This window comes from Mastigoproctus giganteus, chromosome 10, assembly GCF_048544385.1.
Source record: "Mastigoproctus giganteus isolate SK-2022 chromosome 10, ASM4854438v1, whole genome shotgun sequence".
Taxonomy (NCBI): domain Eukaryota; kingdom Metazoa; phylum Arthropoda; class Arachnida; order Uropygi; family Thelyphonidae; genus Mastigoproctus; species Mastigoproctus giganteus.
In genome coordinates, this window is record NC_143584.1 from 125,492,201 (window position 1) to 125,519,777 (window position 27,577).

General features: G+C 38.8%; 1 protein-coding gene across 1 annotated transcript in view; it reads left to right on the forward strand.

Moving 5' to 3' along the window:
- The window catches only part of LOC150079270 (echinoderm microtubule-associated protein-like CG42247), a 202,901-nt gene that overhangs the window by 53,016 nt on the left and 122,308 nt on the right, over positions 1–27,577 (forward strand). The window contains exon 7 of the mRNA XM_090383013.1: positions 16,940–17,035. Coding sequence (XP_090239139.1) covers positions 16,940–17,035 — 96 coding nt within the window. The remainder of the gene's footprint in view (positions 1–16,939; positions 17,036–27,577) is intronic.

A 27,577-nucleotide genomic window follows, 5' to 3' on the forward strand; every position in this document is an offset into this window, starting at 1 on the left:
GTTGTTTGGTTTTTAGGAGCATTAGCAACTAAGGCCATATTGCTCCTGGGATATGCGGTGGTCATTTCCTGACCTTTCCGCATCCTCCATGTTTGGTGGTCACAGGCTCGAACCTCGGTCTAATCAAGAAGCGTGTGCAATCCACTGCTGCTTCTGCTCACCTGGTTACGGAGGCGCCGCTATATAGGTAGCACAACTATTAAATTCAGATTATATAATTTAATAAAAAGAGCATACTATCATAATAATAGTTTACTGTCAAACCATTGCATAACCTGGATTTAGCCAGCATGCACAGTCTTACAATCATATCCCTTTAATAGATTCAGCAATAACTCTAGTCAACTTAAACTCTAATTATAAATTAATTCAATACAAAGCTTTAGCCATTGAATGGTTTTGACAAAACACATCATACAAAGTTCTGAATGCTAAATTACCAGCAAACTTTTTTGCCAATATGGCACTTAACATCCACACACTGTACAGTAATGCATCCTGGGAGTTGAGATCACTATAAGGTCTGTCATCTTCTTCTCTTGCCATAGAACCAATTGATGATGATGTTGAAAGTCTTACATTAAGGCTCTTGGTTTTTTAATACACAATTCTGATTTTTTATAGACAACAAGCTGGGAAAAAGTTGTGCGCTTCTTTCTTCCTTAGGGCATGTATTAAATAATTTTAATTCTTTTCACCTTTCACCTTCTATGAGTTCACTTTTTTAATTATGGATTTAGAGATCAGTACTGCAGTGATATATGGCAGGTACAGTAAGGCAGTGGAGTCAGTAGCACATGCTCTTTGAGTAGACTGGGTTCAAGCCCCTGACTGCTAAATACAGTCGACCTGCCGACCTGCTAAATACAGTCGATCTGCCAAGCGTGGCAGATTATTGTCTATTTCCCTCATCAGGAATCATTGAGGAGGCTTCCATCCTGTAGTGGATTGATAATGGCTGCAGTTTACCTTTTTTACTGCACTGATAAGCTATTGCTAAATAATTTAATGAAAAACTTACAGTACTTCAAGCTCTGGCTGAACTAGTACAAATGCTGTTTGCAATAAAATGCATATTGCTAAAAATTAAGCCAAAAATCAAAATTCTTAAAAATTAAGAATTTTATTAGATTATATTTATATCTAATGTATAGTTAAATGGATTTTTAACTATATATTCATTGATAGCTTGCCTTCATGCTTGCTAAAGAGAAAAAAAAAACATCAATGTGTGATGGACTGGAACTGGAAGCAGATTTCATTCACTTTAGCTTTCATTAGATTTGTAGATTTCATTCACTCTAGCTACAGCTATAATTTCTGCAGATACATGTGAGGCATGTGAATCCTTAAAAAGAATAACAGGAAGTTTTTGAAGTTCACCCATCGTTCTTATTTACTTTTAAAAAACAGGGGATATCCACTGCTCATTAGCACAGACTACTGTTTTACAGACATTTTTTACATCACTGTTGTTAACAGCTTTGGAAGGCCCAATGATATGAAACAGCCTGGTTTTATCACTGTTACTAATTAAATGAATATGATATTTGAAGGTTTATTTTTAATTTATGTAATAAATTTTCTAAGTCATTTAAAATAGTTCTGTTATCCGTGGATAATAGAAGGTAGGCTGCAATGTTTTCTGGAACGCAGAGTTGGGTTATATCTTTTCTTAAAATCCTTCCGATGCTATTCACCAGCTGCTTATTTTTGTTTATTTAAAAGAATGTTTTTCATTTGAAATCATAGCAAGTTTAAAATGTGAACTTTCTAATTGCCACCAAATACGGAGGATGCGGAAAGGTCAGGGAATGACCACCGCATGACCCGGAGCAATATGGCCTTAGTTGCTAATGCTCCTTAAAAAACCAAACAAACAACCCCAGACCTGTATGCAGTACACTTGAAGATCATCTTATACAATGAGATAAACACCTTGTCTCTGCCAGCAAAATTCCTTTATATCATTCACAGGAACATGTGATCTGTCTAGCACCCTGTATTGCTCAAAGAACTTCATATTGAACTGTACAGTAACTCCTAAGTCTTTTTTATTCATCACCTCCTTGAGTGCAGTACTACCCAATTGGTATGTTATTCTGAGATTACTGCTAACATGTAATAACAAATTAATAATATGCTACATTATTTATTATAATGTACTGCATGCATTTATTAATGCAAGGTACTGCATGAGTGGTCTTGTTGCAGCAGTATGCCTTGATTCCTGTCATTAATTACCCTGTAACCCTTTGCATTGCCTACAAACTTGGACATTAATATGCCTTCAGTAATATCATTAATAAATACTGAAAACTGTAAGAGCCCCAGCACTGAACCCCAAAGGACTCCAGTAATAACAGTGGGCCAAAAAAAGAGCAGTGCAGGGGAAACTCGTGTATAGGAATTGCAGTACCCCCAGCTATTTAAATCTAGATATACAGTGAATGGAGTTATATGAAATTTTGTGAAGAACAATGCAACGCAATGAATATTTTTATTAACAGGACCTGCATATAGTATTCGCATCCTCTATTTCCAGTAATCATTTCAATAACAAACGAATAAAAACATGAAATCGTTTCCAACTTTGAAGTTTAATTAACCGTAGGCCTCACTGTACGCCAGACAGTGATACGTTTTGCATTCCACTGAATATGTGGTAGTTGGTTGCTATTGGCAACCAGAATATTGGCAACTTGCCAACATACATTTTTTATAGGTGATACGAATCAAAGTCACTGTAAAGTGCACAGTGCAGATTTCATCGTTGACCGTGATGGGTGTGTAGCCACAATGTTGGTGTCTTTTTGTTATTTGCTCGAATTCCCATTAAGTAACTAAATTTTTTTTTTTATCAGTGTTAAGTCAATACTCAACATTCAACAGTGTAATTATGCGATTACAGCTTAATTGTGAATTGAGCTTGAACTTGGTAAGTTGAAGTTATATCATGAGGTGATGTGTAAGTAAAACATTATTTCTACGACCACGATTTTGTGAAATTTGATTCGATCATGGCCTCCATGCTTCACCATAAAGTAAATCATGTGACAGTGCATAAAATTCGACTTAGTTTTTCACAATTATCTCTCCAAGAAAAAAATGTGATTAAAAAAGAAGGCCGCCCCACCAAAGATTCAAATTTCTCAGCGGGGAATAAGTAATAATAAGAAATATATTCGCAGTTTTAAAAGTGAATGATACCAAAGGAAAAGTTGGCTTTATGATTGTGAAGTTAAAAATGCATTGTTTTGTTTACCATGTTTACTGTACGGAGGTGACTTAGCATGGACAAAAAGTGGCTTTACAAACATAAACAGAATGAAAGAAAAAACTCTAAAACAGGAGAGTTCGAAGAAACATATTGATAATGTGGTTTCACTATCGCTTTTAGGAAGCGTAAACAGCTTTAGACTTTCGATCTGCAAACATAACAGAAAAGTTACCAAGAATCATGAGGTAATATCTAAAATAATAGACTGCATTAAATTTTGTGGACAGTTTGAAATTCCTTTTTGTGGACGTGACGAAAAAGACGATTCTAAAAATCTAGGAGTATTCAGAGGATTAATAAATTTCGCTTGTACATAAGATTCTAATTTAAAGAACCATTTTAGAAAGTAATGCAGCATTTAAAGGCATTTCAAAAACTATTCAGAATGATATTCTTGACTGTTTGCTACAAATATGCCGGGATGAAATAAAAAGAGAAATTAAAGATGCTTCATTCGTAGCTGTCATGGCTGATGACACAACAGATGTTTCAGAACGTATACAAATGGTAATATGTTCTGAGATGTGAACTGAATGGAGACATTTTTGGGGTTTTTTCACTCTGGAAAACCAAACGGCAGATGGAATATCGAAGTGCATTCGAGATCCATTAGACATAATCCTCGAAGGAAATACTCAAAAACTGGTTGCTCAGACATTTGATGGCGCAAGTGTGATGAAAGGCAAGAAAGGGGGAGTTCAGGCTAAAATAAAAGAAGTGTACAAAACTGCACATTTTATTCATTGCTATGCACACCAACTGAATCTGATGATGAGAAATGCAGCAAGTAGTACCCGAGATTCAGGAATATTCTTTTCAAACCTCATGTCAATACCAACATTTTTTCTCTAGATAACCACAGTGTCTCTCTGTTCTCAGAAAGCATATGGACAGCCGTGTTGCCCGACCTTCCCCTACAAGATGGAACTTCAATATACGCACTGTGAATAGTGTTTATGAAAATTTTGAATCCTTAAAAAAGTGCATGGAGGAACTAGAAGCGACAGCAAACGCAGATAAGATGATTTCAGAAGAAACTGGAATTTTGCACATCTTGAGTAATGAAAAATTCGACTTTTCTATCACATAATGCCTCATGTGAAAGTTATTTATAATCAAATGCAATCTCGAGAAATTGAGTCAGTTAAAATACATGAATATATTGGAAACTTTAAAAATGCCATTCTAAAAATCAGGAATTCAATGTTCTGTGAAAATCCTTCAAAAACACTCATGATTGAAGCGAAGGAAGTATGCGACTATATAAATGTTGACATAGGTGAGAGATATTCTTTCACAAAGCAATTAATTGCTGCTAAATTGTTTAACAAAGAGAACTTGGTTATTTTTTGTACAAAAATGCTCATGGAAGAGGTACGGGAGACTACTGAGGCATATCCCATCATTGAAAGAGAAAAACTTATTACAGAATTACAAGTTTTCTATAGCAGACATGATCTACACAATTATTGCAAATTAACTGACTTGCTGAAATTTATCTCAGAAAATAACCTAGCTGAAGTTCTTGGTGAACTTACAAAACTCATAAAAGTTCTTTTGACCATTCCGATGATTACTTCAGAGCCCGATGCCTCCGTAGCCAGGTGGGCAGGAGCCGCAGTGCATAGCACATGCTTCTTGATTAGACTGGGGTTCGAGCCCGTGACCACCAAATACGGAGGATGCGGAAAGGTCAGGGAATGACCACCACATATCCCCGGAGCAATATGGCCTTAGTTGCTAATGCTCCTAAAAACCAAATAATAACAATAATTCAGAGCCCGAACGCTGCCATTCGACATTAAAAAGAATAAAAACATTTTTAAGGAGCACTATGAATCAGGAAAGGTTAAATGCTGAAGCAATGCTTTTAATAGAGAAAAGCTTGGTCAGTAGTGCACCAAATTTGAATTAAAAAGTTATTAATCTATTTTCAACAAATAAAAACCAAAGAATGAATTTTATTTTTAAATAAAAGTTCAAGACCGTTAATGGTAAATATCTAGTTAATGTTTTGTAGTATTTTTAACTTATTTATTATTATTACTGTGTATGTCTACATGTCTTATAACTAAGACAATTTAATGTAACTTTAAGACGCAGTACCCCCAAACATCAGGGTCACGAGTGGCCACTGGAGCAGTGCCCATTAATAATCAGTCTGTCCTTTGCCATTCAATCATTCCTTTATCCATAACAGTAACTTGCCCTTAATGCCAAACTGCTTCAATTTGTACAGCAGTCTTTCATGTGGAATGCTGTCAAAAGCTTTGCTGAAATCAAAGCATATGATGTCAGAATTATTTTTTACATCAGATTTCTTTGTTACTGCATCGTAATGCCTAATCATATTGGTAAGAAAATATTTCTCCTTAACAAATCAATGCTGCATATGCCATATAGCTGCATTCCTGTAAAGATGAGCTTGCTTTATTTCTTTAACCACTGACTCCATTTTTTTCTGGAACAGAAGTCAAGCTTACAGGTCTGTAATTACTCACTTCAATCTTTGATTCCCTTTGTGGTGAATAGCAGAAACATTTGTACATCTCCAATCTGTAGGGTCCTACCCTGAATAGAAAGATGCTCCCATAATTATGGCCAAAGTTTGCTTATCTCTTTTGCTGCAAATTTTAATATAACTACATAGATACTGTCAGCCTTCCATGCCTTATTTGCTTTCAGCTTCAACAATTTTTCTTCTCAGTTATCACAAAATCATTTAGTTCTGAGTTATAACTTGTTATACTTCTGGTATTCCTATCCCTAAAAGCTTCTTTACACATCATTGTAGATGCAGAATATTTATTCAGTTTATCAGCAACCGGGATGATCAGAAGTTGAGGTGTGCCATTTAAATCTAGTGGGCCACTGTGATTCATTCCTTTCCTCTTAGTGTTAACGTAAGCAAAGAAGAAATTTTTGCTCCTCTTTTCTTTGCATTCTTAGCAAAAGACTAACACTCTTAGTGAGTTGATTGCAGACTATTTTATACTTACTCTAGATTTCTTTGTCCCCTGATAATTTATAATCATCCCTTGCATTTTTTCTCTACCACTTATCAGTTCATGTGATATCCATTTTGGTTTAAACCCTTAACAGTATCTCTTATTTAAGATAAAATGCTTAGTTGCTTCTATGTTTCTTTCCTTGAATGCCTACCATTTAGAATTTGAAGTTATTATCATCATCAGTCAAGCCCACTTAAAGAATTTAAAATCTACCTGAAACCACTGTAGGTTACCTGTTACAAAAGCAAAATTCCATCCCTTTACCATTGACAGTAGCAATGACTTTAGGTAAATCCGACATCAATAGATTATGATCATTACTACCTATTGGTTCCTTTATTTGACAATTCTTAATGCATGAGAAGTCACTGCTAATTGTCAGATAAAGTGCATTCTCTTGTGGTACCCCTAACGTACTTGTGTAGAAAAGTCTTCCAAGAAATCTTCTGCTTAAAAAAAAGTTCTGCTCTTATGTGAGTGACTAACCCACAACTTCCAGTCAATATCTGAAACTACAAATTCCCATTATAAGATATTCTCTGATACTAGCATATTCTATTTATCTGCATAGTTGTTCGTTATAGTCATCACAGTCTTATAGCTTATTCTTACCCTTTTTCCTGAAACATTTGTACAAATGTTTCACTGGCCACCCATGTGAACTGGGTGCTCTGCATTGTTTTCAGTATGCTCCTTAACCAAGGGCATAACTCCTTCCCACCTCCTGTTCTGTATGTCCTTTGTATGAGTAGTGAGTGAGTGGAAATGTGGTATGGTAGTGTATGCGTGCTAATAGCTCTCTGTCACATTTACATTACTGCTACTCATACGTACACCATCTTGGTATACGGCCCCGAGTGCCAAGCGATAGTGTGTCCAAGTGATTTTCATAAGTGATATATAGTGCTCTTTTTCAGTGATTTAGTTATATTTTCTTTCCAGTGCTTTTCTCATTCTCATTTCTGTGTAAGTGGTTAACAGATCCTAAGTAAGAACCCAGAAAGGAAAATTACCTTTCTTTTCCTAGTATATTTATTAATTTTTGCACTAACAAACTAACCTCTCCAACCGCTTGGCCACTAGGTGGCACCGCCCCTGCCTCCACGTGGCGGGGCCGGAAATCTGGGAGGAAAAGCTCTCACTCCCAGGGCTAAAAGGAGCAACGATGGACAAAAATAAACAGTCCTCGTGTGGATCTTATGATTCAGAGCTAGACAAACATAATCCAGATCATGACAACACAAATGTATCCCATGCTAAGAGACAAAAAAAAGAAGGAACGGATAAGACCACACCACTCTTTCTAATACCACGCTCCTCCACAGACCAACCATTGAGTAAGCTGTCCCCATTTTTGATACAGAAATGTCTCGAAAATGTGGCTGGCCCTCCAAAAATGGTTCGGCGATTAAGATCCGGAGATTTATTGATCGAAATGACTGAACATAGACATGCTGAGAGGCTATTGAAAATATCTACTTTCGGTGGAATTCCCACGAAGGTTACCCCACATGCCACCTTAAACTCCTCTAAAGGGGTAATATCAGAGTGGGATCTATTAAACGTATCAGAGGATGAACTTGTGCATGAACTAAGAGATCAAAACGTGGTAGCCAAAAGAATTGTTATTAAAAGAGATGGAGAGCCTGCCCCCACATGGACGGTGATCCTAACATTCAAAACACCAAATCTACCTACTTCTATTAAAGCTGGTTATCTTCGATGCCAAGTAAGACCATACATTCCAAATCCAGTCCGGTGCTTTAAGTGCCAAAAATTTGGTCATTCCCAAGCTGTCTGCAGAGGTGTAGCCACTTGTGCTAACTGCGGATCCAAAGAGCATACACACACAAACTGTAACACTGAAGTGCAAATTTGTCCTAACTGCCATGGTAACCACTCTGCCTTCTCTAAGGAATGCCCTCAATGGAAAAGAGAAAAGAATATTCAAAAATATAAGATTGAGCAGAAAGTATCCTATCAAGAAGCTACAAAACACTCTGCACTACCTGCTAAGTCACCTACATATGCTTCAGTTACCCAACGGCTACGTTCAGTAGAAACTAAGACAGACTGCTCAGGCCCTCCGAATATCTCAATATCTGGTTGGGCTAAATCACTCCTCTCCTCATCAAAGGAAAAACCTATTCCTAAATATGCTACTCGAGAAGCAAATACTCCTGTAACAATACCTCTGGATAAGAAGCCTAATGAACAACCAAATGAACGAGCCAAGACTCCTGAAAGAAGCAACACTACTAAATTTATATCCGATACCATGGATATTGATGAAAAGATAGATGAAGATGATTCAATTCTTGAGATTCATCCAGAGGATGACATTGACACGGGTAGGCCAGTGTTCCCAAAAAAAGAAAAAGCAAAAGTAGACAAGCGCAAACAAAAAAAATCCACTGTAAGAACCCAGACCCTCCTTTTAAAACCAAACAATGCACACAGTGATTCAATGGAATTGTCGCGGATTTCGTGCTAATTTAGATGACCTCTACGATCTCCTAAGTGAATATAAGCCCGTCGCAGCATGCATACAAGAAACAAACCTGACGAATGCAGTATCTATAACAATTAAACACTTCACTATGAAAAGATAGAAACTGCTCTAATGCAGCACACTGAGGAGTAGCGCTGTTAGTAAACTCTTCAATTCCCTCCAGACCTGTTCCTTTGCAAACACCGTTGGAGGCAATTGCAGCCATATCACCATTGGCATAATGATAACATTAGTCTCATTGTATCTGTCACCAAACCACGCTTACACCCTTGCTGATTTAGATGACCTAGTAGGACAAATACCTGCTCCTTTCTGTATTCTGGGTGACTGGAATGGCCATAACCCTCTATGGGGTTCTCAACAACTTGACTGCAGAGGAAAAATTAGCATTAGCATTAGTAGAGGCATTTGATGCAAGAAAGCAAGCTTATGCAGCATCAGCCAAAAAAAAATAAATAAAAAATAACCACTTCCACTTCATCCCTCTGTTCGTTCGAAATACCTGTCCAGCCGAGCCTTAAACTTATTTAGGCTGTCAACTTCCACGACAAGGGATGGAAGTCTATTCCACCAACCAACCACCCGCTGGCTAAAGGCAAATTTCCTCACAAAATAATTGAGAAATTCTTGGATAAACACAATCTAACTATTTGAAACACAGGTGATCACACGTATGTTCATGTACCATCTGGCTCAAGCTCTGCCATTGATCTAACAGTATGTTCTCCAACAATATTTCCTCTCATAGACTGGACAGTTACTGACAACCCTCTTGGTAGTGATCACTTTCCGATCATCTGTAATTTCTGTACAAGTTCTCCTCCGCTCAATAGAATTAGAACAATTTGGAAATTTGACAAGGCCAACTGGGCTAAATATCAAGAAATAGCTCATTTAGATTCCACTATCATTGCTACTGACAAGATTGATTCTGCAGTAAGTTATATCACAGAACGAATAATGACAGCAGCTGAATCCGCTATCCCGAAATCATTTAAAATCCGACTCTATCCAAAAATGTGGTGGAACGAAGCATGTAGCATTGCTAAAAGAGAAAGAAATGAATCCTGGAATCAGTTTAGAAAACATCCAACCACAGCCAACCTCCTACAGTTTAAAAGAGCAAGGGCTAAGGCTCGTTATATAAGACGAATGAGTAAAAAAGAAGCATGGGCACGCTATGCTGCCACAATAAACAGATTCACAGATACTGCTACAGTCTGGAAAAAATTCAAACGTATCAATGGCAAATACCCACTTGCTACTTCTCCGATTCTATTTCTGAAAGGAAAGGAAATTTCTGAACCTGAGGAACTTACTAATGCATTCGGCTCGTCTTTTGAATCACTCTCAGCTGTTTCCGCCTATGAACCAGCCTTTCAGATACTAAAATGCAGTACAGAAAAGTATAAACTGAATTTTAATACCACTCTCCAACATTCATACAATCTGCCGTTGACCATGACTGAATTGCTTAATGCACTCACAAAAGTGAAAAACAGTGCCCCAGGTCCTGATGGAATTTATTACGCAATGATTTCTCATTTAAGTGAAAGATCATTAAGTGGTCTCTTACTACTCTATAATAGAATTTTCTTAGAGGAATATTACCCCACCAGCTGGTGCCATTCTTATGTGCTAGCCTTCCCGAAACCAGAAAAAGACCACACAGATCCAAGAAACTATCGACCTATCTCCCTAACAAGTTGCTTGGGAAAAACAATGGAAAAAATACTTAACACCCGACTAACATGGTATTTGGAGACTCAAAACATTCTGAGTCCAAGCCAGTGTGGTTTTCGGAGAAGTAGATCGACGCTTGATCTCATTATCAAAGCGGAAGCAAATATTCGGAATGCCTTTCTAAGAAATGAACACTTTGTTATGATATGCGTAGACATCGAGAAGGCATTTGATACAACTTGGCGTTATGGGATTCTTTGGGACTTACATAACTCTGGTCTTCGGAGTCATCTTCCGAAATTTATTCAGAACTTCCTATCTAACAGATCCTTCCAAGTCCTCTTCCACTCGTCACTTTCTGGAACATATGTTAAAGAAGAGGGAGTTCCCCAAGGCTCAGTGCTGAGTGCAACACTTTTTGCCATCAGAATTGATTCTATAACCAATTGTATACCTAACACAGTTGATGCATACCTGTATGCTGATGACCTTGCCATCTCATGTCATTCTCAAAATATGTGACTTATTGAGAGACAACTACAAGTCACCATTAATAGAATAGTCTCTTGGGCCAAAAACAATGGCTACAGAATTTCTAAATCGAAAACAAGTGCAGTACACTTCTGTCGTAAACGTTCATTACATCCTGATCCAAACCTTCAGTTAGACTCCCATTGTATTACATTTCAGCCAAGTACTCGTTTTCTGGGTATAATACTTGATAAAAAATTAAACTTCCTTGAACATATAAAATATATTCGTACCAGCTGTCTTAAGAAACTGAATATTCTCAGAGTAATTTCCTCTATGTCATGGGGTGCAGATCGGTACATGTTGCTACATTTATACCGCTCATTAATTAGATCCCGCTTAGATTATGCATCTCCTGCATACGACTCAGCAGGCCAAGTGTACTGAAATGGCTTGATCCCATTCATCATAGTGCACTTCGAATAGCACTGGGTGCCTTTCGTACATCCCCCATTTTAAGTCTATATACGGAAGCCAATGAACCGCCGCTAGACCTTCGGCGACAAATCTTTCTCCTAAGTTATGCCGCTAAAATCAGCAGCTTTCCACATCACCCGATATTATCTCTTCAGACCAAAATGGGAAAACCCTCTATCGAACTAAATCACGTCTCAACAAACCATCTGGCATTAGGCTTCAAGCTCTAAACACTAGCTGGGGACTCAACATGAATAACATAATGCAGGATACTAGCATGCAAATCCAGCCATGGCAAATACCCATGATACATATTGAAAAATACTACCAGAAATGGGGAAAGAATAATCTTCCAGATATTAACATCAGACAATTACATCTGGCCCACTCCACTCAGTTTAGGAATTATGTGCAGCTATATACAGATGGATCCAAGACTGCTAGTAAAGTTGGTACAGCTGTAGTCCTGCCAGATGCTATCATCGCCAAACAGCTTCCCTCAGAATGTAGTAATTATACTGCTGAGTTGTATGCCATTTTACTAGCCCTGGAGAAAATAAAAGAAGCCTCATATACTCAATCCATAATATATACCGATTCATTAAGTGCCGTGAATTGTATGCAATGTAAACGCCCCAACAGTCATCCTCTGGTACAAAAAATCTGGACTCAGTTAATGGCAATTCATGCACGTGGTCACCGCATAATTTTTTGTTGGATTCCTGGACGCTCTGGAATCCCAGGAAATGAACAGGCAGATTTAGCTGCCAAAAATGCTTCAAATCCTATTTCTTCCAATTTCAGGACACCTTATGTTGACTATAAATCCATTATACAGCAGACCTCTAAAGAACAGTGGAAATATATATGGGAAAAAGAAATAAATAATAAACTTTTTGAAATAAAGAAAGAACCCAAACAGTGGCGCTCCAGTCTGAGAGGAAATAGAAAAGAAGAAACTGTACTAGCACGACTGCACATTGGTCACACATACCTCACTCACAGTTATCTATTAAGAAAGGAAGATGCCCCACAATGCAGTAATTGTTCATGTCCACTCACTGTAAAGCATATCGTTATCAAATGCCCGCTATATCTAAGAGAACGAAAAACTGCTTTCTCCTTACTTTTCAAAAATTGCAATCAATTAACATTACATAATGTTCTAGAAGATCGTCAAGATATGGATGACGTTTTTGTTTTCCTAAAATCGATTGATAAATATCACCTTGTTTAAATTTTTATCAGAATCAGCATCAACAACAAAGATATACTAGCCAGAAATCAGTGCATTATAGCCACAGTTGCTGATGCACCAACAAACCTAACAACAACAACATCTTGGTATACGTATGAGTAGTCAGTCAGTGGTGTATCCAGGTATCATTGTAAGGGGGGCATGGCAACCAGGTCCAGGTATCACCGTGGGAGGGGAGGCGTGGCAACCACGTTTTTGAGTATTTTTTTAGAATGCCTCCTCCATTCTTTTTCTTTAATTACAAATTTTTGGTTAAGGAGGCATATGCTCCTCTGCCCACCCCTAAATACGCCCCTGTGAGTAGTGAGAGAAAAATGTGTATGGCAGTTTGTGTTTGCTGGCAGCTCTCAATAGCATTCATGTTGTTAGCATTAGTAGAAGCATATGATGCAAGAAAGCAAGCTTATGCAGCATCAGACAAAAAAAAAAAAAAAAAAAACTACTCCCACTTCACCCCTCCATTCGTTCCAAATACCTGTCCAGCTCAGCCTTAAATTTTAGGCTATCAACTTCCACAACAGAAGATGGAAGTCTGTTCCACCAATCAACAACCTGCTGGCTAAATGCAAACTTCCGCACATCTATCCTACATCTGTCTTTCCTAAATTTAATTTATGCCCTCTCAGGAGATTATTCTGAGAAAGAGGAAGAATCCCATCAGCATTGAGCATGCTGAAATCATTCAAGGCTTTATACACCTCAGTCAGATCACCTCGCAGGTGACTACTCTCCAAGCACTGTAATCTGCAAAACTTAAGCCTTTCTTCGTAAGAGCAACCCTTTGTTCCATTCACTAATCTTGTTGCCCTTCTCTGTACTCGTTCAAACAGCTCTACATCCTTCTTAAAATGAGGCCTCCAGACCTGTATATAGTACTCAACCTGTGGCCTAACCATTGCCTTATACAAGGGGATAATCATCTTCTTATCCCTGCTAGTAAAATTCCTGTATATCATTGACAAGACAACATGAGCTACTCTTGCAGACTGTCTGCGCTGCTCAGAAAACTTCATATTTGCCTGTACAATTACCCCCAGGTCCTTTACACTGCCAGTGTAGTACCACAGAGTTGATACGTTACTCTGGGGTTACTGCTTCCCATATGTAGTACTTTACATTTGTCAATGTTAAACTTCATTTGCCAACTCTCAGCCCATCTGCTCAACTTTTTTAGATCCTGTTGCAGCAGCGTTAGTGTTCATTAGTGTCCTTAACAACCCTGCCAACCTTCTTATTGTCTGCAAACTTGGACATTAAGCCTGATCATCAATATCATTAATAAATACAGAAAACAACAATGTTGTTGTTGTTATTTGGTTTTTAGGAGCATTAGCAACTAAGGCCATATTGCTCCGGGATATGCGGTGGTCATTCCCTGAATGACCTTTCCGCATCCTCCGTATTTGGTGGTGACGGGCTCGAACCCCGGTCTAATCAAGAAGCGTGTGCTACGCACTGCTGCTCCTTCCCACCTGGCTACGGAGGCGCCAAAAAAAAAAAAACAACAATGGACCCAACACTGAACCCTGAGGGACTCCACTCATAACATTAGTCCATAAAGAGCAATGCCCATTGATTACTACTCTGTCTTCTCCCACTCAACCATCCCTTTATCAATAGCAGCAATTTGCCTCCAATGCCACACTGCTTCAATTTGTGCAACAGTCTTCCATGTGCAACAGTATCAAAAGCCTTTCTAAGATCCAAATATATGATATCAAAGTTATTCCCTGCATCCAATTCCTTTGTGACCACATCATAGTATCCAATCAAATTGGTCAGACAAGACTTCTCCTTAACAAAACCATGCTGTGTCCAAGCTATAAGTGAAGTTTTGTATAAATGATCCTGCGGTGCTTCTTTAACCTGTGGCTCTGTTAATTTCCCTGGAACAGAAGTTAAACTAACAGGTCTATAATTACTTGTCGCCCTTTGATCCTCCTTTGTGAATTGGAGTCACATTTGCACATCTCCAGTCCATGGGTACCTCCCCTAAGTCCAAGGAAGCTATCATAATTATGGCTAAGGGTTTGCTTACTTCCTTTGCTGCCTCCTTTAATATAACTGGATAGATCTTGTCCACCGCAGGTGCCATCCTTATGTTTAACTTCAACAATTTCTCCTCCACTTTGCTCTTCAACAATCTCTCCTCCACTCCCCTCATTGAATAACTCCTCATGTGTGTGAATGTAGATGCAAAATAGTCATTCAGTTTATCAGCTACCTGAGCACGATCATCAATAGTTAACCCATCTATGTTAAGTGGTCCAATCTGATTCATCCCTTTCTGAGTAAATCCTACTTCAGCACACTGTGATCACTGCCACCTAGTGATTCCTTTACTTGCAGATTCTTATGCATGAAGAATCACTACTGATAATCAGATCAAGAGTATTACTCTCTCTAGTTGCCTCCTGAACATGCTGATGTAGAAAACAATCATCCAATAAATCCAGTCAATTAATCCAAAAATAAATCCAAACACAAATTCCAGTCAATATGCATCTGGGAAATTGAAATCCCCGATTATAAGACCCTCTGATTTACTGGCCCATTCTGTTTCCCTGTATAGTTTCTTATTATATTCATCAGTGTCATTAGGCCTATAACACACTCCTACTCTCAATTTTTATCTCCCAGTGCTTATGTCGCACCAAACTGACTCAACACTGCATTGTCCAGCGATGTCGATTGGCTGCACTTCCTTGGATATTATGTGTTTCTTAACTAATAGCATAACGCCTCATCCCTTCCTATCCTGTCTATCCTTCCTGTACACATTGTACTCCTCAAATTACAGTTCTCCATTCCTTATATCTCTATGACACCACATCTCTGATATCCCAACAATATCTGCCTTTGATGTTTTGACCAACACCTCAAGTTCATCAAATTTATTTACCAAACTCCTAGCATTGGTGTACATGTAAGTATACATGCACCTGTTCCTATTCTTAGCTACCCTAACCCAACCAATGTGTTTCCTTGTACTGCAATGACTCCCAGCAGTCTCTGAAATTCCCTTCATCTTGTTTTCCATGCTGCTGCTCATTCCAATAGAAGCAGTGCAAGAATCACTTTCACCTCTGCCAGCTGCTACTGTTAATCTATTAGTCCTTGTACCCCCCCCAAGCTAGCAGTTTTCCAACTCACCTAACACTGCCTCGATAGCACCAGCAAATATTCTTGCACCCTTTCTATTTAAGTGTATCCCATCCCTGTAGAAGCAGTCTCTCCTGTTAACAAGTACAGACCAGGCTGAAAAAAATTCTACCCCTTGAGCCTTGCACAATCTTTCCAGGGCCGAATTGATCGACAAGGCTCTCCTCATATACTCCCTCCTATTGTGTCTGGGCAGAATTGCAGACACTTTCAAATTCAACCCTAATTCACGGCTTTTTTTTCAACAGTGACCTGTACTTGTTTAGTAATTCTGATGGTCTTCTACTCTTAATATCATTAGTGCCAATGTGTACAACAATATCACCTTTTTTGCCCTTAAAAGATGATATCTGCTCTGCAACGTCATCAATCTTTGCCCCTTGCAGACATACCTTGGTCCTGTTCCACCCATCCTTTTTACATACCATGTTTCCCATTTCCCTGATAATAGAGGCACCGACAACTACTAGTTCCCGTGGGACCAGTGCATTCTGCCTTGGGGTTGCATCTGCGTTGCGTGATGATCAAGTGCAAGCTCTGGTGCTGATGTGGGCAGCTGAGAGCTTGATGGGCCCCTCAATTTAGATCCTTTGAGGGCATCCACCCTGTCCTTCAAGCTCCATATAGGCCCATAACAACGTTGAATTTTTGCATGATTTCCTCACTGTTTACATCGTGCACACACAAAGACATTCCCCTTGGCAATATGATGTCCTGTACCTGATTGCTCCACAAACATCAAACAAGCAGTACATTTTAAAAGGCTGTGATTCAGAGGGCAACTGCCCCTCTCAATTCTCCCCTAAGCCACAGCACTCCCAAATTGAAGGTTATATTATATTTTAGATTAGAAGGTTAAAATTTGAAACAATAACACACTTTGTCATAAAACTTTGCACTTCTTGCACTTCTTTATTTTTTAAACACATGATAAAATTGAAGGTTATATTATTATAATGAAATGAGTGGGTGCTACACCTTAACTTAACCAAATCTTAAAAAAAATTTGGGTATTTATGTTTATACTTTTATAAACATTTTATAAAGATTTTTTTATAACAGTTATATTATTTATGTTTTTGCAGGGTTCTCTACTTTTAGCAATAGATAGTGCCAAAGAAAAGGACAAGGCATTATCAGTATGGGACTGGCAACACAACAATGAAATTGGTAGAGCAATGGTAATTATAATTAATTAAATACAGTAATCGTATTTTCATTATTATATTTATCTTAAATCATATTTAATAAATTATAAATAAATTAGTGAATGAACTTTAATGCATTAAACCTTCATTTTACTTCATTTTTTGTATTAGGGAAAACTTATACTAATTGTGTTCTTAAACTTAGTTAACTAGATTATGATAATGAAAAAATATAAAACTGTTCCCAATAGCACAATCATGGGACAGGTTATAAGTTTTCGGCATTGTTTCATTCTTAGTTTTATATGTATTCTATTAAAGAGATTTTGATGCTTGAGAGATTTTGGATATATGGAGAAATATGTGATGGAGGATCCAACTCAAAAATGGCATCCTTTGGAAACTACAAGGAGCATTCATTACATAACATCCATTGACATATGGAGCAGGTGAATGTGTAAAGCATTAGCATTAGCCGAGGCATATAATGCAAGAAAGCAAGCTTATGCAGCATCAGCCAAAAAAAAAAAAAAAAACGCTCCAATTTCACCCCTCCGTTAGTTCCAAATACCTCTCCAGCTCAGCCTTAAATTTATTTAGGCTATCAACTTCCACAACAAAAGATGGAAGTCTGTTTCACCAATCAACTATCTGCTGGCTAAAGGCAAACTTCCACACATCTATCCTACAACTGTCTTTCCTCAATTTGAATTTATGCCCTCCCAAGTGATTATTCTGAGCAAGAGGAAGAATTCCATCAGAATTGAGCATGCTCAAACCATTCAAGGCTTTATACACCTCTATCAGATCACCTCGCTGGTGCCTAGTCTCCAGACACTGTAATTTGCAAAACTTAAGCCTTTCTTCGTAAGAGCACCCCTTTGTTCCATTCACTAATCTTGTTGCCCTTCTCTGTACTCGTTCCAACAGCTCTACATCCTTCTTAAAATGAGGCCTCCAGACCTGTATACAGTACTCAAGGTGTGGCCTGACCATTGCCTTATACAAGGGGATAATCACCTCCTTATCCCTGCTAGAAAAATTCCTGTATATCATTGACAAGACACCATGAGCTACTCTTGCAGACCGTCTGCACTGCTCAGAAAACTTCATATCTACCTGCACAATTACCCCCAGATCCTTTTCATTCTCTACCACTGTCGGTGTAGTACATAGCCACAAAGCTCCATGGGCTATGGCAAACAAAGTGGGATCAGGAAACCAGAGGTCTGATTACCAAACAGTTTCTGTCAAGGTTAGCCCAAAGCCACCTAAGTGGTATGCCCCTGGACTTTTTACAACATTTATATTGACAGGTCACTGTCCCTAAAGGTGAAGCTAACCTCCTTAGGGCTGACTGATGACCAAACTGCACCTGTGACGAGAATGAAGACTGGGCACACATTCTACAGGGTCTCAGAAATATTGGTACAAATGTTTAGGGGAGGTAGGTAACATCCAAAAGAAGGTGAATCGCATAGGAACCCATAACTGGAAACGTCACCATAAGTCCGTATACGGTGCTGTTCATCAGTTCGCGGGAGGGAAAATTTCTGGTTTACTTATTCAAGCAGTAGTCGCCGCACGAAGAGCATGCATCGATATACGAACTGTGAGCTGGCAGACATGTATCTAGTGTATGGATTAGCAGAGGACCCACACAGTGTGCACTCCCATGCGGCACAACATCGCTTCGCAATAAATGTGTGGGCAGGTATGGTCGGTGACTGCTTAGTCGGCCCATACCTGTTACCATCCCGCATGAACTCCACTAAATATCGGATCTTTCTTGAACAAGTTCTACCAGGGTTACTTGATGACGTTCAAGCAAATGTGAGACGCAATATTGGGTTTCAACATGAACGGGGTGCCTGCCCATTATGGAAGGTGTGTTTGTGACCATTTGAACAGGCGTTTTCGGCGTTGATGGATTGTCCATGGTGGACCCGTTGCCTGGCCCCCACGCTCACCTGATTTATCGAGCCTTGATTTTTTTCTGTGGGGGTCCTCATATCTATCGTGTATGAATCGCCTGTGGAGACAGAAATGGATCTCGTGGCGAGACTTGTCTGCGCTGCTGCTACTGTCAAAGAAACTCCAGGTGTGTTCGATCGTGTCTGCCAATCCATGCTGCGTCAGTGTCACGCATGCATCACGTCTCATGGTGGAACCTTCGAGCATCTGTTGTAACATCATGAAATGCATCCATCTCGTACTCCATTGTTAATATTATGTCAAATAATTGTTTGCCACTAATTACTGTCTTGTGTCATTTCTGCTTCTTTTGCCTCTGCTACTACTTTCCCGTGACGTTTCCGGTTATGGGTTCCTATGCAATTCACATTCCTTTAGATGTTACCTACCTCCCCTAAACATTTGTACCAATATTTTTGAGACGCCCTGTATGTGAATGTATAATATATGACATCCCGAGAACAGAGCTAATAGCACAGATTGGCCCCCTTCCCAGGGGAGAAGAACATCTGTTCATCATAGAAGAGGGTCCAGATTTTAGCAATATCCGTTTTACCGCTTTTAATCATCTGGCTGAGCCATATACACTCAGTCAGATTTTATCCGACAATGACCATGTGTCTGCTGTTTTTAGCTTTTTAAAATCAATAAACATTTTTGCTCATATATAAAATTTACATTTTTCTTTTATACCTTTTATACATTTGTTATACCTTTTCACATAGTGACCTAACCAATTAGATCACTGAAAGTTTAAAATTTTTTTATATATGACCTTGGCGCATTATAGCCTTAGTAGTAGTATGCGCCAATAAAATCAAAACCAACCAACCAATCATAGAAGAGGAAAATTATAAAGCCTTTACATCTTTCACACAGAAAGTATTCGAAATGCGCAGAACAATATAAAGAAAGGCAATTCAGTCCCCCAGCAATTAATCAATAGTTAAAGTTGCCCAAGTTTCCCACCATGCCCAGACGATGACTTAAAAACTGTCAGGATAGCAGTATTCTGTGCCCTGACAGAAACCTGACATGACAAAACTCCCCAGGACTACTCTGCCATGTGTACGAACCTGGGTCCCCACACCAAATAAATAACCAGGTAGGGGAGGAAGATGTACAGGCCGCCAGGGAAGCAGATTAGCTGAAAAATATCAGTAAGTGGTAGCAAGGGGATGCAATGTAGAATGAATGAATGAGAATGAAAGACAGAATGAATAAGTTGGGCACTGAGTGAACTAGGAATTATGGTAAAAGGGAATAAATGGCAGTTTTGGTGAAAGAAAGAGTGACCTAGCATGAGGGAAAGAGAGAGTGAATGGAGATGAGTGCAAGAGCAAATGTAATTGGCCGAAAGAATACAAAGTTAAAAATAACTTACATTACTTTATATATACTAACAAACATTTACTAACCACACAAACACTATCACTGCATTCTTCCTTGGCCTGCAAAAAACTGCACCACAACTGAAGAATAACAGTAAGTTGAGGTGCCCAGAATGTGCAGTGCAGAAAGCAAGAGTCGAATAAATGAAATGAAAGCTAGAAGAATGAATGAAAGTGTAAGTGTGTGAGAAAAAAAACACAAATCATAAATGCTACAATTAAGTACACACTAACCCTAGTTTTAATTAGTATTTAAATTTACACTACACATCATTGCATTCCCCCCCCCCGGTGCGTGAGAAAAATATGAATAAGTGGGGGGGGGGGAAATATATATATATATATAAATAAAACTTGGAAAAAAATATATAAAATATAAGAAAAAAAGTATAACAAAAAAAAAAAAAAAAGGAATGCAAGTAGAGTGAGAATGCAGATTATTAATAAAGCAAATGTGTGTCTCTCCCACCCCTTTGCCTGGTGGGTTCCCGCTGCCAGCTAACATATCCCACCACAGAGTGGGATGGGCAGCTTGACCTTATTACCGGATTTGACACTACATGGACATGACAACTATCACTGACAAAAACATACTGTGGCTTTGCTGCCAACATGCCATTTGGCGATCTGAACTGGGTACTCTAACCCGGTTCCCTTTAAAACCCCATTTCAAGGCAGAGGGGGGAGGAGACAGGTCCCTGCCTCCCCCATAATTTGCCTGTTGGAGCTCGTCTCCACTGACCTCTTTGGGGATGCCTAGTCTATCATCGCTATTCTTCTATCTGTTTTCCCCTAATCTTCAGTCTCCCCCCTCTCTCTCTCTCACTAAACCGACCGAATACACCCCTTAACAATGCCGCCAAATTCTAATCAACGTCTAAATTCTACTTGTTTATGTAAATTTCTAAGACAACTAACACTATTATTTTTTATCTAGCTTATAGCCTCACATGTCTAAATTTAATAACATCAAAATTTTGCCCAACTTATTGGGTATTTTAACACATCTCTCTAGCGTTCAACCCCAACCAGCGATTTCTTAACAGCAATCCCATTAAGCATTAATGTCCAACACGTAAATTTTTTTTTTTTTTAGGTCCTAGCCACTGAAATCCCAGGAAACTAGGTGGCAGGACCTGCTAGAGCAACTTGTGATACTGGACACATCCGGCTAGCCTCCATGTGGTGAGGTATGGGCAACATTGGGCCCCACTAGAGACCTGGTGGCCAATAAGTCAGACAAACAATGGGCACAACACATCACACTGCGCAGACATAGCCCACACACTTTGAAGTCTCTGGCTTGACAGTGTACTATCCTCGATACAGCGAACACACGCAGAGATGGGAGAAATCCCAGGTGCCGTCTGACGCGAACATACCTTATACCTTGTCAGTGTAGTACCACATTTTTTTTTTTATTTATTTATTTACATTTATTTACATACATACATTTTTATTACATATATATACACAGATACAAACACTTTCTATTTACAATCGTCGCTTTCTGTGTAAAAAAACAAAACAATTTTAATTATACAGCTTCACTTGCAAGCAATAAAAGATATACTATGTGTGTATGTATGCGGATGTACTTGTTTTGGGTGGCACCTAGACGTTTAGTCGAACTCCACCTTGCAAAATCTGTGTTGAGAGAGAGAGAAACTGTCTACACTCTACAGCGATCAACACCCTGTCAACCACTGCCCATTTCTAAGCATGAGTAGTTGTGCCTGCTTCTATTATCTAGTGCTGCTGCACCAATTTGTCGTCCAGTGGAAGGAGTGCAATACCAAAGGACAGGAGCTCTCAGGCTGCCCAACCCGAGGGAAAAAAAAAAAATAAAACAATAAAAAATAATAATAAATAAAAAAAAAATAATAATAAATAAATAAATAAATAAATAATAGTAATAATAAAAAAAAAAAAAAAAAAGTTAAAATAAAATATAAATATGTATAGTTAATACCATTATATACATTGAATGTTGTTACTAATTTAAGAACACAACAGTTAGTTTCTAAGTTAACAGCTGTTTGACCTAGTAAGGTAGAAATATTAAGTTCATGAGCACATCACTCTATTGTCCACTTCTAGAATTTGTAAACAAGGTGCGTCTTCTTTTAAACACCTTGTCAGAAAAGGATTGGAATGCTGCAAAGTTCTTGGCATCTTGAATCAAAATATCGAGGTTATCAGTCCTAATAGGTTGAGTGCTGTTAACTAGTTCTTGTCTGAAGTCGTCATAAGCCGGGCAGTAAAGCAGAACATGCCTCCAATCTTCTACAGCCCCACAAAAACACAAAGGGTCAGGTTCAAGTCCAAATTTACACAATTTATCCCGTAGTGAACCATGTCCAGTAATTAAATATGACGTTGTCATAGAAGGATAAAACCATCCCATAACTTTCTTATTTACAGCAAATGTTGCATCTTCAATGAACTCCCTGGTAGTGAGTCCTGTTTCACTGGATTGCCATCTGTATTTCCACTTCTCAGTGAATTTTGTCCAAAGATTAATTTTCTCCTGCCGAATGTCCGTGGCCGGATTACTTGCAATGTCGAGGATTTCAGTTGCCAATCCTTTCTTTAAGTTAGAAATCATGCCTCGGTATGCCACATAAAGGTCGATCGGAATACAACCTGAGATCACTTGTAAAGCATTGGTTGATGTCGTTCTGCAGCATCTGTGTGTTGCCAATATCATCTTTCTCTGCAATGATGAGAGTTTGGCCTTCACTGTGACGTGAGTAACCCTAGGAAACCATATGGCAGCCGCATATACTACAATTGGCAGAAATATAGCCTTATAATATAATGGCAAAGTTTTGTGCTTTATACCCCATTCTGCTCTTGAGAGCCTAATCACATTGGCAGTAAACTTGTTAATCTTTTCAGCTAAGTTCTTTACGTGGGGGATAAAAGAAAATTTATCATCAATTATGAGACCAAGATATTTATTTTGAGAAACATAAGGAATTTGGACATTGTTAATATGGAGTTTAGGAGGTCTGTTATAATCCAGTTTATTGTTGAAGATCATCATTTTAGTTTTCGTCTGAGAAATTTTTAATTTGTTTATTCTAGACCATTCCAGCAAATCATCCAGGATTTCTTTCCCATGTGTTTCTAGCATAAGTCTTGACCTGCCTGGTATGCACAGCGCTAAATCGTCGGCAAATGCTATTTTATTGCAAATTTGACTTTCTTTTAGTAACCACTGGTCTAAGACAGAATTCCAGAGGAGAGGCCCGAGGACCGAGCCTTGTGGGCATCCTCTGGAAATGAATTTTGAAAATACCAAGTGTTGTGATATGACTTTTATCTGCCTATTTGAAAAATAAGATCTCATAACCTGATATAGTAAATCATCACATTCTGCCTCTCGAAGTGACCTGAGGGCGCTCTCCCACCAGAGTGTATCGAAAGCGCCCTCAAAGTCGATAAAAACAACCATCATGTATTTTTTATCCGTAGTTTTGCATAGATTCACCAAATTTCTGATGGCATCTTCAGTGGAGGAGCCTTTTTTAAAGCCGAATTGTGAATTAGAACTCATATTACTTGCAGCCAAAACCTTCTGCATCCTAGGCGCTAATAATCTCTCATAAAGCTTTCCAAGATTTCCTAGAAGGGATATTGGGCGATATGCCTTGGGATCCGTTGCCAATTTTCCGGGCTTTCTGAGCATCTTTACTAATGCAATCTTCCAAAAATTTGGAAAAGTCCCCTCTAATAGACATTTGTTGAAAACATTCAACAATATATGTGGGAAATATTGGTGAAATCTTTTGATTGCCACATTTTCAACTAAGTCCATTCCAGGACATTTTGACTGCTTGATTTTAGAAATTGCAAGTGCAAGTTCATCTAGACTAAATAGTTCTGTGTCATTTGATCCCTTGTAAGATCCGTTAACGAACCTTATGTGAGCTTGTTCGGTTGTGTCTTGCTCTGGGTGATCATCAGGGAAAAGTCTCTCTATAATAGCTTCAACCGTGGAGAGCCAATCAGTAGTCAGACTTCCGTTAGAGTAAACAGAACTATATATCTCAGGAGTTGCAAGTTTGTCACGACAAATTTTGTATATTAATCCCCATGGGTCAGAATTTCCTGTCTGGGACACTAGTTTCTGCCATGAGGATCTTTTGGCTTCCGCAATAGCTTCGAAATATTCCTTACGTAATTGACAATAGACTTCTTTTAGTCGCCTAACGTCTGTTTCTGTTAAGTATCTGTGCCTCTGGAAATTTTTCCTTGCATCTATAACCCGTCTTCTCAAAACAGATAACTGGGGATTCCACCATGGGGTGGAGCCAGGTCTCCTAACTTTCCTTGTACCACAGAGTGTAGTACCACAGTATAGTACCACAGAGTTGATACGTTACTTTGTTTAAAATTTGTAGGCAAATGAAGTTTAACATTTGTCAATGTTAAACTTCATTTGCCAACTCTCAGCCCATCTGCTCAACTTTTTTTAGGTCCTGTTGCAGCAGCGTTAGTGTCCATTAGTGTCCTTAACAACCCTGCCAACCTTCGTATTTTCTGCAAACTTGGACATTAAGCCTGATATACCATCATCAATATCATTAATAAATACAGAAAACAACAATGGACCCAACACTGAACCCTGAGGGCTCCACTCATAACATTAGTCCACAAAGAGCAATGTCTATTGATTACCACTCTGTCTTCTCCCACTCAACCATCCCTTTATTCATAGCAGAAATTTGCCTCCAATGCCACATGGCGCCTCCATAGCCAGGTGAGCAGGAGCAGCAGTGCGTAGCACACACTTCTTGATTAGACTGGGGTTCGAGCCCGTGACAACCAAATACGGAGGATGTGGAAAGGTCAGGGAATGACCACCGCATATCCCCGGAGCAATATGGCTTTAGTTGCTAATGCTCCTAAAAACCAAACAACAAACAAACAAACCAATGCCACACACTGCTTCAATTTGTGCAGCAGTCTTCCATGTGCAACTGTATCAAAAGCCTTTCAAAGATCCAAATATATGATATCAAAGTTATTCCCTGCATCCAATTCTTTTGTGACCACATCATAGTATCCAATCAAATTGGACCATGCTGTGTCCGAGCTATAACTGAAGTCTTGTCTAGATGATTCTGCAGTGCTTCTTTAACCAGTGCCTCCGTTAATTTCCCTGGAACAGAAGTTAAACTAACAGGTCTATAATTACTTGTGTCCCCCTTTGATCTTCTTTTGTGAATTGAGGTCACATTTGCACATCTCCAGTCTATGGGTACCTCCCCCGACTCCAAGGAAGCTCTCATAATTATTGGTAAGGGTTTGCTTACTTCCTTTAATATAACTGGATAGATCCCATCCGTCCCAGGTGCCTTTTTTATGTTTATCTTCAACAATTTCTGCTCCACTTTGCTCTTAGTTATTATAAAATCATCTAGCTCACTGCTGGAGTTTAATTCACCTCTGGCATTTCCCTCCCTGAATAACTTGTTGTGTGAATGTAGATGCAAAATACTTATTTAGTTTGTTAGCCACCTGAGCAGGATCATCAACAGTTGAACCATCAATATCCAGTGGACCAATCTGATTCATTCCTTTCCTTCTAGAGTTTACATAGGTAAAGAACTCTTTGCTGTTTTATTTTGCATCCTTTGCAAAAGATTTCTCATAATCTGCTTTTGCCTGCCTAATAAATCTCCTTAGTGACTTGGTTATAGACCATCTTATATCTATCACAGGCTTCCATGTTACCCATTAATATATATGTATCCCATGCATTTTTCTTCTCTGCCACATGTCTCATTAGTTCATCTGACATCCATTTAGGCTTAAACCTTGAACAATATTTCTTAGTTGGTATGTAAAGCCTTGTAGCTTCCAAGATTAATTCTTTGAATGCCTCCCATTACATCATCAGTTGGTCCCACCGTATAGAATTTAAATACTGTCTCAGACCACCACCATAGTCGCCTTTATGAAAGCAAAAACCCTTCCCTTTACCCCTGATGGTAGTTACCTCTTTGGGTAAATCCCACTTCAGCACACTGTGATCACTGCCACCTAGTGGTTCCTTTATCTGCAGATTCTTATGCATGGAGAATCACTATTGATAACCAGATCAAGAGTATTACTCGCTCTAGTTGCCTCCCGAACATGCTGATGTAGAAAACAATCATCTAATAAATCAACAAAAAGCCTTGCTAGTGTGAGTAAAGCATATCTAACTACATACATTTGGATCTTCCACCCAGAGAGTGTTCTCTACCACATCACCTTTTTAAATAAAAAAGGACATCATTAGTTGAAAATGTGAAATTTCTGGATACATGAGGAGATTCGTGAGGTGATAAGATTGCTCTGTGGAAAAGGTATGCAGATGTTGAAATGGGCATAAGATTTACAAGTGGACATTGAATGCCAACTGAAGAATGATGCAATGATAGCCCATCAACCCAACACAAACATTGTGGTTTGTGTGGAGAGCCTGATGTAGACAGACAGGTTACTATCATATGCAAACATCTCCATTGGAACTGCACACCAAATTATGCATTATTTGCTGAAGTATTAATAGTGAAAAATGGTGCAAGAAAGCAAGCGTATACAGCATCAGCCAAAAAAAAAAGCCGACACGCCCCATATCACCTGTCCATCCATTCTAACAGTTTGTCTAGTTCTTCCTTGAATTTATTCAAACTCCAATCTAGGGAAACTAGATTGGAGTTTGTTCTAACAATCAACCACCTGCTGGCTCAAGGTAAATTTCAGCACATCTAGCCTGCAACCTTCCTTCCTCAGTTTTAATTTATACCTCTTTGTGTATGTAGTATGAACAAGTGGAAGGATTTAATCAGTATTGAACTTACTCAATCCATTCAAATCCTTAAATATGTAAATCAGATCTCCTTGCAGGTGCCTAGTCCTCAGGCACTGCAGTATGCTGAACTGAAGCCTTTCCTGGTAGGAGTACCCTTTTGTTCCTCTCGCTAATCTTATTGCTCTTCTCTGTACCTATTCAAACAGATCTATGTCCTTCCTAAAATGAGGCTTCCTGATCTGTATGCAGTACTCAAGATGTGGCCTGACCATTTCTTTATATGATGGGATAATAATCTCTTTATGCCTGTGGAAAAATTCCTGTATATAAATCACAAAACCCCCTTGTGCTGTCCTGGCAGCCTGCCTGCACTGCTCAGAACACTTCATATTTGACTGA